The following is a 13,010-nucleotide window of genomic DNA, read 5'->3' on the forward strand; positions in this document are numbered from 1 at the left end:
AAAATCACACACAGTTTTTCTGTAGAATTACAACAATTGCATGAACTAATTTTCTTAGCAAGGAGCCAAAATTTTGTTAGTTCTCTTGAAACATGATGGTAACCACATATTTGGGCTTAATATAATTGGGCCGGTTTTTATCTATGGTAGTATTAACTTGGAGTGTATAAGCAGCCCAATTATTTTGTAAAAACAAATTTAAAAAGCCTCTAGTTTATATGGAACACTAGTCGGATCTTTGCTGGGGCTCCGTTTATTAAGAAATTAGGGTAGATAGTGATATTTAACTTTGGAACCGATTGTACAGGTATTTAATTTATATATATTCTTTACGTGCTCAATTGCTACTCCCAAAGAAAAGAATATGCAGACATTAACCCTTTAGCTAGCTTCCCGCATACAGGAAAAAAAATCCAGCGCGTAAATTACTGGACAGGTGGAATCCACCAACTTTTGCACATTTCCTTTACTTCCCTGTCATAATAATGGCATAAATAAAAGTTGTTCGATGACAATTGGCTCAACTTCAGCTCCATGTCTCATTTCAAAAATATCCATCATAAAACAATTTATAGCTACAATAATAGATAATTCATGAATTTTAACCCTCTATATATATTTATATATATACAATGGAGAAATAAACATGAATACAACGGAGAACCAAGAAATCGAATAAATATATAGGATTCTTATACAGAAACAAAAGCAGTCAAATTTCTGAAAAATTGAACTCTCCAAAGAATTGAAAAGAGAACAAAACCCAAAATGCAAGTGGGAAAGGGAAAATCAAAGCCCGTGAACTAGACCAAGAACAAGATCCAAGCGCCACCAATCAATACGGCTAACAACTTCTTCATGCTCCACAATTTCTCGGCCCCACTCTGCATTTCATGTTACATTGCATATTATATAATATTTCATGGAAACCAATGAGTACAGCTGCATTGTGCCATTCTAGCTAGCTAATATATTGTCCGACCATCAAATTATCCAAAAAATAAAATAAATAGAAACCCACAAGTTAAATCCCAGCAATTTCATAGAAATTGAGGTCTAATCATACAAGATTAATAAGTAAATTTAATTTAAAATTTGCAACACCATCAAGATTCAAGGTATGTTATTCAATTTTTTTAATAAAATCAATAAATCAAAACAATCACAGTACTAAAAAAACTTCGACTGTAACGTTAAATGAGACAAAGTATTATCGCAAATCAGGTTATGTAACGTTAAGTTAATATTTAAATCAAACAACTTAATTTTTTTTTTAATCAAAGATGTGTGAAGTTCGAGATCCACTACAGACTACAACTATTATCGCAAATCAGCTAGATTTATGGGGAATGATGCGGCCCACAGTTCCAGATCTGGATGCGTTACGCGTGCACAACTGATTTATGAGCTTGAGTTAAAACATTCACAAGTAATTCATAATGACGCGTACCAGATCTTTAACCGTAGAAGGACCAGGGGACACGGAGTCGGAGCTAGGATCTGGAGCTCCGGTTGGTGGCGCAGGCGGGCTGAGCAGCTCAGGAGCGGGAGCAGGCGCTTTAGTCGGAGTCTCGGTAGGCGGTGCGGAAGCCGGGGCGGGTGAAGGGACAAGTTCGGGTGCAGGAGATGGAGGCGACAGAACAGGAGCGGCTGTCGGTGGCGAACTCACCGGCTCGGGAACTGGCGGAGAAGTTGAGACCGTCGGTGGATAACTCACGGGAGCCACAACCGGAGGACTGGAAACAGTTGGTGGAGCTGCCGTGGGAGTAGGAATGGTGCTGGCGGCCGGTGAAATAGTTGGCGCAGCCGAGGGTGACTGGCCACCGGCGGTAGCCGCTACTATACAGATGAATGCGAGGAGGAATCCGGTTTTCCGATCCATTGGGTTCTAGTTTGAGAGAGGAGAGAGGAGAGAGCAGTGGAATGTTAGTGAATATAAATAGGGAAGAATGTTTTTTTTTTTCGGAACATGGGCAGAATGTTTTTTTTACCATATTTCCATTTTATAATTTTATTTGGCTACTTTATTTTTTATTTTATCTGGTTATTTTAATGAGTGAGTCTCATGTGATATCATTTCACGGATCTTAATCTGTGAGACGGATCAACCCTACCATATTTATAATAAAAAGTAATACTCTTAGCATAAAAAGTAATAATTTTTCGTGGATGACCCAAATAAGAGATCCGTCTCACAAATAAGATTCGTGAGATTATCTCACACAAATTTTTGCCTACTTTAGCTACAGAAACAATCATAGAATTTATTTCCGTTTTCTATTTTCAAAATCATACTTTAAACTCGATTACAAAGACAACCAAATAAAACACGAGGGAAGATTAATGTATTCTATCTTTGCCTATTTGAATTTTTTTGATATTTTTATATTATCAAAATTTTTAATTTTTGTTCATTATATATTTTTTACAACTTTAATAATTTTACGAAATAGTGCTGATGTGACATCAATATAACGCTGACGTGTATAGTGTCACAGCAATATTCTCGATGAAAATTAATAAAATTATCAAAATATAAATTACTAATATTGAAATATAACAATATAGATAACAAAAATATAATAGAAACAAACATATAAGAATAAAAATATATTTTTTCCTAAATTTTTTTGTAGAAAGACTCGCATAAGTAATATACAAAAACTTTTATCAAACGTCTCACATATTAATTTTGTGAGACAAATCTTATATCTGCTTCGATCTATTCTAAAAATATTATTTTTCACTCTATATATAGATCATTTCGATTCATCTCAGAGAGGACACCGTATCACATAAATGTATTACAAATAATTAGAGAAACTTAATCTTAAAAAATTGTTTGAAGAATCCCAATATAGATGCAAAAATTTAATCCCAAAACCCAAACAAAAATAAAGTGTAGCTCCAAATTTTCTCGAAACGAATGAATTATTATCGTGTTGAAATAGTTGAATTATTTTTATTTTATTTTCTATAGCCATTGTTTATTTTTTTTTTTATTTTTGGAAAATGCCATCGTTTCATTTTTGAACCACATATTCTTTGTTTTTCCCCCGAATGTACTATGTATTATTTGAAGTATACTTTTTATGTGAAAAAATTAATTTTGACAGCGGGGTATTATTTAATAAGAGGAGTGATTAAATATATATTAACATTTCACATTTAATAAAAGCATAAATTCGCAACATGTATACCATGTGAAACAAAATAATATTAATCATTAAACCATATTTCATTTGTTTATAGTATTTGTCATAGTGGCATGCGCTATTATTTTTTTATAAGACAAATTTTTAATTTTTATATTTTTGTTTGATTTTATTTCGAAAGTTGGGCCCAGATGTAACAACCAGACTAAACCAGGCTGGTAATGAATTGAGCCGTTGCAGCGTTCAACTTGAATTTAAATTTCACTGGTATTTAACCGGTGTGATGTGCGAGAGAATATTATTAAAAATTAATTATTATAAAAAAATAGATATTTAAATTGTAAAAAATTAATACAATTATAAAAAATAAAAATAAAAAACTATTTTTTTCGCTAAATTTGAAAAAAATTCTTAAATATGAATGTATGTCGATTAATTGTGTTACCCAAATACAATGTCATGGTTCTTATCCTGTTTAAAATATTAATGTCGATCACCAACCTAAATACATATTTAATTCTTTAATTTCTGAAAAACTATATATATTATTATTTTTTAACATGTGATAAATAAATATTTTTAAATCAAATTTAATAAAATTAATGACAAATAATTTTTTCAAATCATATCACAAATTAAATTGATTGATATAATCAATGCAAAAGTTTTAATTAGTTTATGTTTTTAATAGAGTTTAGTTTCATTTTGAATAAAAATAATAAAAGACATATAATACATAAATTATATTTGAATTAATATAAAAATGAATTGAATTCAAATTTGAACTAAATGAATTGATATAATCAATGCAAACAATAAATGAAATTATCATTTATTGTAGTGCATATATTTCAATATTCATGAAATATCTTTTTTTTTTTAGAAATGACATTTTGGCGGAAATTACTATATTTGGCAAAAAAAAAACACTGCTTTTATATAGATATAGATGTTTCATTTTGAATAAAAAATAATAAAAAACATATAATACATAAATTATATTTGAATTATTATAAAAATGAATTGAATTCAAATTTGAACTAAATTAATTGATATAATCAACGCAAACAGTACACATATTTCAATTCATGATATATATTTCCTATTTTAGAAATGACATTTTTACGGGAAATTACTATTTTTGGCAAAAAATCTGCTTTTATATATATATATATATATATATATATATATATATATATATATATATATATATATATATATATATAGATTTTTAACACTTAACCAATTTATTTTTAGAAAATTTAAATAAACTAATTAAAGATTGTATTTCTTTTTAGTAAGTAATTTGGACAGTAAATTACTTAAAATAGCAAAAATTATTTTTGGATGATTTACCTCATGAGTGATACTGAACATTGCAATCATTTTTATTTTAAATTTATTTATACAGTTTCTACTTAAAATGATTGATATAATTATGCAAAATTTTTTAATATAATTTACTTTTTCAATATAGTTTAGTTTTAATCTGAGTAAAAAAAATTAAAAACATATAATACATAAATTACATTTGAAATAATATAAAAATTAATTAAATTCGAAATTGAATTAAATGAATTGATATAATCAATGCAGACAATAATTGAAGTGGTCATTTATTGCAATGCACGTATGTCAATATTGATGATAAATCTTTCCTTTTTCAGAAATGATATTTTGGTAGAAAATTATTATTTTTGACAAAAAACTCTGCTTTTATATATATATTCATTGTTTTACAATAGATGTCACGTATTCCTCCAATGCGATCACGTGGAAGGTCCATTTTCCAAAGAATTTTATACAATTTTTAAGTTTTGGTCTGAAACGATGAAATATGTATGACGTAGAAATCGTATGGATAATAATTATTTATAATTCTAATCATTTGATAGAATTGGAGTCAAAGAATGAATAAATCATCCAATGTCCAATCAAAGTACTGTAATCACAGGGTGAGTTTGCATTTTAACGGCGGCTCTGGACATCTTTAGCTGGATTCTGATGGTATCATCACTGTAGGATGGCCCATGCACTACATTTATTTATTTATTTACGAACAAAAATGTGTGCTGCGTCCTCTTCTTCTATGCCTGTTTAATATATTCGTTGGCCTTGTCAATTCCATAATGGGTTTTTTTTAATCTCATTTCAGACAAGAAAAGGCTCATAACTTACGATTTTTTTGTACTACATTTGAAATGTTTCTCCTAAATTACTCACGACGATTTTAATCTCGTGAAAATAACTAAGGCGGGCAAATTCAGAGTATCAATGTTTAGGATATGAAATATACATTTGTTTTTGACAGAATTAGCACTTTTGTGAAATAATTATATTAGTATTGATGAAAACCGGGTGAATCGGATAAGAAATTGATGAGCGATTTCATCGGGTTGGGTTGATGAGTTGGAGATGGTTGTCCGAACACTTGGACTTGCAATCTTAAGAGAGAAAGAACGTTACCGACGGAATATTCTTCGACGTGACCACTCTGACGCTCAAGTCAGTTAACGATTATAGAGAGTTTTTTAATAAATGTTGTAAGCAATATGTAAAAATGAATGTCTCAATGTTTAAATAAACCTGATATTTATAAAAAAAATCAATGACGATGTTATTTTCAGTCCCCACTTTCTGATTAGTGATTTATTTTTTTCTTTTTCCGTGGGTTTTCAAAATTATTGCTGCAGATTAGCGTGGATGCACCTCCCCGCAATGTGTCTCTGTTTGAATTTAGTTGTGCCCGTCACATATTTTTCTCTTCGTATGTTTTGCTTTATTTGATAGTAAATTGCCCGACAGAAAAAAAAAGGAAAAAAAAAACTGAGAGAGAGCCTCTATAGTAGAGGTACGTACGAGTCTCTTTCCACTGGAATCAAGATACTTCGATATTCATCATTCCCCTGATTGCTTAAACCATAATACATGAGATCAAATTACAACAAAATTGGGTTAAAAAGAAGTAAAATCATCTTCCTCCAAGGTGGGTACAATGGAAGTCTTCAGATAAGCGGATCAAAGATAAATACGTAGGTTTTGGTATAGTATCGATAAAACTTTGCTCAGCCATCAAACTTCTAGATCAATAATACACGAGCATTCTTAAATTTTGCCTAACCAGGATAGATGTTGGACATCGATACACATATCTCTGCGATGTTCAGAACGAGGGGGACCAAACATTTTATTGAGTCCTTATTCTGTTATTTTCTGCAGCCCTGACCTGCATGAAATACGGGTGCGCCTGGTAACAACACCAAGAACCATCAATTTTCAGGACTACAACCAAATATGTTGCAATAGATTAGAAGTCGGAAGGCAACGAAGAACTACCATGGCCTCTTTTGCCGTGAGCCTGTCCTGATGATCATAACGAAGGAGTTTGTCCAGAAAATCTATGGCCTGCATTTTATGGAACAATAAAAATCAACTCAAATGACATGTTATTAACAAGTTCAAGATGCATACTCCGATTGTCCCCATCTTTTGAGGTAACAGAAAATGTGGAAAAGATTTGTATGCATGACCTCGGGCGAAACAAGATGCTGATTATCAGCATTTATAAACTTCGACCACGGTTTCCTGCTGTGTCTGTCACATGAAAGAAAGGAAAAGTTAATCCCATAGAGATATGCTATACCAAGACGGATGTTGTATTTTTTTGCATCTAACAGGGCCACGCTAGGGGTGGTTTGGTATAGTATACCAAAATTTTTGGCCGATACCGTATACCATACTAAAAATTTCGGAAAAATAAAATAATATGGCTTTACCGTATCGAAAATACCAAATTTTGGGTATGATATAAATTTTATATCTTTCATATCTGAAATTTTCGTACGATATCTATATTATACCATCTATACCAAAATTATAAAAGAAAAAAGAAATTCTTACAATACAAAAAAAAAAAAAAAAATGTAGCTAAAGCCTATATAATATTAATATATATATATATATATAATCTCATACCGATACCGAAAAATACGGTATTTATAGTAGGTGCGGTATACCGATATTTTTGGTATTTTATCCACCCGACACCAATAGGTTGATCGCTAATAAGAAGTCAATCTGGGAAGGGATGAAAACAGAAAATCTTATTTGGTATTGTTACAGTCTAGAGTTTGTCCGTATGAAGTGCCAATTTGATTGCTTGCAGTTGCATTTAGCATACCTTCCAACAAGAGCTTCAAGTTGAGCATCAAGCTCCAAACGGTATTTGTGTAAATAAGCATTCAATTCATCAGTGCCAAGCACCTGAAATATCAGTTCAATTTCAGATATCAAATTACGAGAGGAAACAACTCAGATTTCATAAAAAACTGCTAACACCTTGTTATTGTAACCTTCTTCTTAAAATATTACAGGTACAGTTTTCGATCCCAATTCATAGAGCATTCACAATTCAAAAACCCAAATTTGTTGGATAGATGCCCCAGGTAACAAGAAGGAAGGAGCTGCTTCCTGCGGAGTATGTGACTTTACTAATACCAGACTGGTGGGGAAAGCCAGGTAGAAGAGCTGGTGATAAAACATTGTTTTAATGCCTAGTTTATACATTTATTTGGTGAACTTAGACATCTTTATCAATTTGAAACTTGCCTTTCCCCAAATTTTCCAGATGAAGGTCAACAATCTAGTTTTAAGTGGATTGCCGAATGTGACTGATGAGGCTGTGACTATTTTTTTTTTTTTGAGTGAAGACTATCTTGTTTTTAGCACCATAAATGTGTATATGTTGAACTCAGCAAGTATTGCTCGGAAAGTTTTATCTTAACATGCAATGACATCAGTTGCATGGTACAGACATGGTTTAACCGAATGACTTGGAACAAAAAATATAAAAATAAATCAGTTCGATAAACACTTCAAATATTTAATGATAATATGTTTTATCATTTATACATGCAATAAAAGTTATAATATGAATATTCAAGACAAAATGTCAATTTTAATCCTATATATATCGTGTCATGACATTTTTAGTCATATATCTTTTGTTGAATCAATTATGATCCTGTAACCATGGCTCGATGATCAATTTTGGTCACTCTCTTCAAAATCATATTATTAAATTACCAATATCATTATTAATTTTTTACAATTATATTATTGAAAAAATTCAATTTCATGCACATATGTTTAACAATGTAATTATAAAAATTTAACGACGATATTAGTCATTTAATTATATAATTTTGATAAGAATGACTAAAATTGATCATAAGGACATAAGTTACCGGACCATAATTGATTTAACAAAACATATAGGACTAAAAATCACAACACAATACATACAGAACTAAAACTGACATTTTGCCAATATTAAATTATTTCCATGAATGGTTTTTTAAAGTTTAAACAACTATTTCTCAATCATATAACTTAGAACAAAATCCTGAAAATGGAGTGGACAAAGAGGTTGGGCTTAAGTTACTCATTACTGATCCTGATTGTTTTTATCAGAATTTTTTAATACTGGAAAGTGTATAACCACTGTAGAAATCAGGTTAATAATATGTTTAACCACATACAAACACGGCAAAACCATTATTGGGAAACAGAGTCATAATAAAATTCAAAGATATCATCATTTAAGAATGGGTCAAAATTGTGTACCTTGGCAATTTTAACAAGTTGATCCTGGTTGTCATGCCCATAAAAGAAAGGTTCCTTGCGAAAAATCTACATCAAGAAAGTACACAGGCAAAGAAATGAATAAAGACGACAACCCACGAAAGAGGAGGACCACCCACAGTGACATTTAAAGCTCTCACCATTCCAGCAAACATGCAACCAAGGCTCCACATATCTAAAGAATAGTCATAGTCTTGCAAATCGACAAGAAGTTCCGGACCCTTAAAGTATCTGAGTGGAAGAGAAATTTCAAGGATTCAGAAGGACCAACAATACATTTTAGTTTATGAAGGTAATCAAAGAAGAAGATAAAACAAAGCCATACTTGCACAAATCACATGATCATGTGAACTCGATTTAAGATACAAAATGATAGCACTATGTAATAAAAAACTTGCTACAATTAAATTCAACTTCCACTTCCACAAGGTGATGTTTAAAATAGATAGAAGGCTTTACTAACAAAAGCAATGTGTTGTTATCACCAGCCAAGTCATTTTTTGGCATTTTCCCATAAAATAGAGTGTAAACCCGCAAGACACCCACACCTATAGTATGCAATCTTACTAATTCATACTTCCACTCATAGGAGGTAAATGGGAGTACCAGATGAAATTTATTTCAGTGTGTCAAATTTAGACGGCTAGGCCTAAAAGTAGGAAATATATGGAGATTTAACGGTAACTATTTCACAAATTGCGATCAGAGAACAATCTGGAGCTGTGGGCATTTCCCATACCTCTACCTATCAATTTCATGCAATTCTATAGTCGTGCATAGGATATACAACAGAAGGAAATAGAGCACAGATAAATAGGAATTACATGGCTTAAGGTGTTGTACACATACAACATTTATGATTTGATTAAAACAAGGTAAAAATGATCAAGTCTGTAGTCACAGTTTTATTCCATGATTGCAAGATTAGAAGTCAAAGACATCATTGCTAAAAGAAAAATTCCTCCTGTAAGTGAAACCAGACAACTGCAAAGACAATTAAAAATGAACGGCTGATAAGAGTTGCATATGCAGAAACTGATTTAGCAACTCCCTATCTTTTCACATAAGTGCATATTACCTTGAAGCTACTCGAACATTATACTCCTTGCCAGGGTGGTAAAATTCTGCAAGGCCCCAATCTATCAAACGTAGCTTTCGCAACTCATGATCTATCATTACATTGTGAGGTTTAACATCTCTGTGCATTATTCCCTGTGAATGACAGTAATCCAATGCCTGCATGGAACAAAAAATATTTTAGTCTTCAGGCACTATCACAGAAGGTGTATCCAAAAAACGACGTGTGGTTCAAAAATCATGAACACCATCAACCTATTATCCTATAAATCCTTTTCATAATTCTCTCCTTATATAAGTCTTGAAGCCAGTAGAATATGGGGTTCCAACTGTTATCTTTTCCTCACATATACCTAAATAGGAAATCTACACCGAATGCGGTAGACAACTGAGATCACCAAATTCTAATAGGTGACAAAATCAAAAGTCAATCTATTGCCAATACTCAATGCATGCAATTCTTCCTAACTTCTCCAAAAGGTACAACAGATGACTGAAAGCTTGAGATTCTGAAAATATAGCAAATTGTTTTCCTTTTCGTGCCAAGACAAGAAAATGAAGACAGTAGTCGTGGTCTCTATTAATGTTCAATATGGAATTTACTCTACTGAATCCTCTACCAAATGAAGCTAAGAGAAAATTTGAAATGATTAGCAAGTGTTATCCACCATCAACTGGCAAATAAAAAAATAAAAATGTATAGAAAAGAAAATTGAGTAGACAGGACTGAAATTGATTGAGGTTCCCTTGCACCTTGAGAAGTTCATATATATAGTAACGTATGTCATAATCTGTCAAAGTAGGGTACAGAATTTTGAAATCTGCACTATTCACATATTCAAATATCAAGCTTGGAGTTTTCGAATGGTGATCTCTGACAATGTCGAGAAGTTTGACAATATTGGGTCCCCCACACACATTCTGCAGAATTTTTATTTCTCTTTTTATCTGCAAAAATAGAAAATAAACCAAGAAAATTTGCTCAGGATAAAACTGCTGCAAAGTCAACCTAATTAACCAATAGACTACAAATCCAATAAACAACTGAAATATTTGTGCTTTTTGAAAACCTCATTTGATTGCAACACCTTCCGATTAACTCTAAGTCGCTAATTATTAAATACATTTGAATTTGGAAACAAATTTTGTACATATTTATACTGTAAAGTTCTAATATAACAACCTCGGAAAAACTGTCAAGGTGGCAGATGATTACAACAAAAAGTTCCTTTCAGACATACTAACCAGTATTGAATTGCAAACCATATTCTGGTCTATGTATTAATTTAAAAATACAACTTTACCTTTTTCTTCTTAACAGGTTTCAGAATCTTGATAATGCACCGCTCATTGCTGTTGACATTTATTCCTTCAAAAACTTCACTATATTTCCCCCTGCCGACTTTGCGAACAACTTCATAGTCATCCTGGTCACTGCAAAAGTACCCGAAGATTGTAATCAGATATATAGTCAACATGCCACAACAAACTTCTTTGCACAACATTCTTTACTTTATGAGCATGCATGCTTGAATATTGAAGAATTTTGAAAACCTCAAATAGCTTAAGAATAATTGGCAACTCAAAGATGGCGTATATCAAGGCATAACATAAAACAAACCAATAATTATAATAAATTCTCTTTGGCACTTCAAATGATAACATGAAACAATGAACTTTGGATAACAAGAAAAAACAATGAAGGGAAGTCTACAGCATTGAACTCATGAAATGAATGGAAGATGAATCGAAAAAAATTTGCTTATTTATTTTTGGCCTGAAGAATAGTATCCAGGTCCCCCTCTCTTACGTTCAAAATAGTATATCGATTCCCTAATCCAGACACGATCAAAATAAGCTTTGAAACATAACATGCAACAGATGCTAGCAGCTTTGATCGGATTCAAGTGGACCGGTTAAAATGCCTAGAAGAAAACCGGTGTCTATACATTCACTCAAATAAAAAATAATATTTTGCGACAATGAATAATCCAATTGAAATCATCATTCATGCAACTAGCAGTAAACCCTGAACACCAAACAAGCTGAACATCCTCAACTACTAAGACACAATAATCAATAAAGAATCTCCTTTTATGCTAAAATATTACAAAAAAAACTCCCATTGTACCTTAAAAACACAAAATCGAAAGTTAAATAGGATTAATGAACGTTTACCTCCATAGAACGGTGAGATTTTCGTAATCCCAGTATTCCTTGGGGCGAATAACGTTGACATCCGCGTATACCCTCGCCTTCGACATCACCGATCTGTAGATCTGCGATGATAGTGCTGAGGCGGGAGTGGACAGCAAAGCAGGGAGCTGTGCAACCGGCGCACGTCAAGAGACCAAGGCGCACACTAGCGAGATGCGGAGTAAGAGTACGGGGTGGTGCGCCAGTGGCGTCATCTACTGGCTCTCGAATGTTGGAAATGGAGTGTTTGGAGAAGTGTTTAATTACCTGTGCTTTTCTGTATTATACTTATATTCGTTATATCGTGTATCCAAACAAATCATAAGGTGAGTTAAAAGCATATCATTTTATAAAAATTAATTAATAATACTAACATATTCACGGTTGTAAATCCATTATGTTTTATTATGATAGATGAATGAGATTTTATCTGTGTGTAATATGAATAACATATCAAAATTTATATATATATATATATATATATATATATATATATATATTATATCTATGAATATATTCGACCACTCTATATCTTATTTTATTCGTGTGTCAAATCATTGAACTCCATATCTCCTTTCTCTTTTGGGAAACCCATCTTTAAGACATGTACGAGATGAACTGCAAATAATGTTGCCCATTTCATTTCATTGCTTATTTTGTTTGTTCTACCCCTTCTTTCTCGGTTTGGAAACGGAGATTTTCTTTTTTGATTGATTAATCTTATAATTAAAGAGTTTTATCTTATTTAATAAATTATAAGAGCTTTCCTAGTAAAAAAAAAAAACTTAAACTTTTTTTTAAGAAAAAAAAAGGTTAAACTTTATCTATGTCATGTTATATAGAATGATATATATTTTTTGTGGGGCTTTAATTATTATTAATTTTGCAATTTTATACTATTTAAAGAAAAATCCAAAAAACCAGGCAGTCTTTCTCATC

The 13,010-nt window shown here is 31.7% G+C and overlaps 2 protein-coding genes across 3 annotated transcripts; both read right to left on the reverse strand.

The window, feature by feature from the left end:
- Positions 1-651: 651 nt before the first annotated feature.
- Positions 652-1,976, reverse strand: LOC140822109 (uncharacterized). Its single transcript, XM_073182847.1, has 2 exons — positions 1,451-1,976; positions 652-884 (listed from the first exon to the last, which is right to left on the reverse strand). The coding sequence occupies exons 1-2, from the start codon at positions 1,880-1,882 to the stop codon at positions 804-806; spliced, it is 513 nt and encodes a 170-aa protein (XP_073038948.1). The 5' UTR covers positions 1,883-1,976; the 3' UTR covers positions 652-803.
- Positions 1,977-6,021: 4,045 nt separating this feature from the next.
- LOC140821876 (casein kinase II subunit alpha-2-like) lies at positions 6,022-12,339 on the reverse strand. 2 transcript variants are annotated; one of them, XM_073182542.1, is made up of 10 exons: positions 12,054-12,339; positions 11,180-11,309; positions 10,629-10,823; positions 9,877-10,034; positions 8,939-9,029; positions 8,781-8,846; positions 7,276-7,418; positions 6,686-6,749; positions 6,492-6,560; positions 6,022-6,402 (listed from the first exon to the last, which is right to left on the reverse strand). In XM_073182542.1, exons 1-10 carry the CDS (start codon positions 12,137-12,139, stop codon positions 6,343-6,345), a joined length of 1,062 nt encoding a protein of 353 aa, XP_073038643.1. In that variant the 5' UTR covers positions 12,140-12,339; the 3' UTR covers positions 6,022-6,342. The 2 variants fall into 2 exon arrangements, with proteins under 2 accessions (XP_073038643.1, XP_073038642.1); XM_073182541.1 differs by having other exon boundaries at positions 7,336-7,418; positions 12,054-12,233.
- Between the last annotated feature and the right edge of the window lie 671 nt (positions 12,340-13,010).

This window comes from Primulina eburnea, unplaced genomic scaffold (assembly GCF_022965805.1).
Source record: "Primulina eburnea isolate SZY01 unplaced genomic scaffold, ASM2296580v1 ctg739_ERROPOS11973397, whole genome shotgun sequence".
NCBI lineage: Eukaryota > Viridiplantae > Streptophyta > Magnoliopsida > Lamiales > Gesneriaceae > Primulina > Primulina eburnea.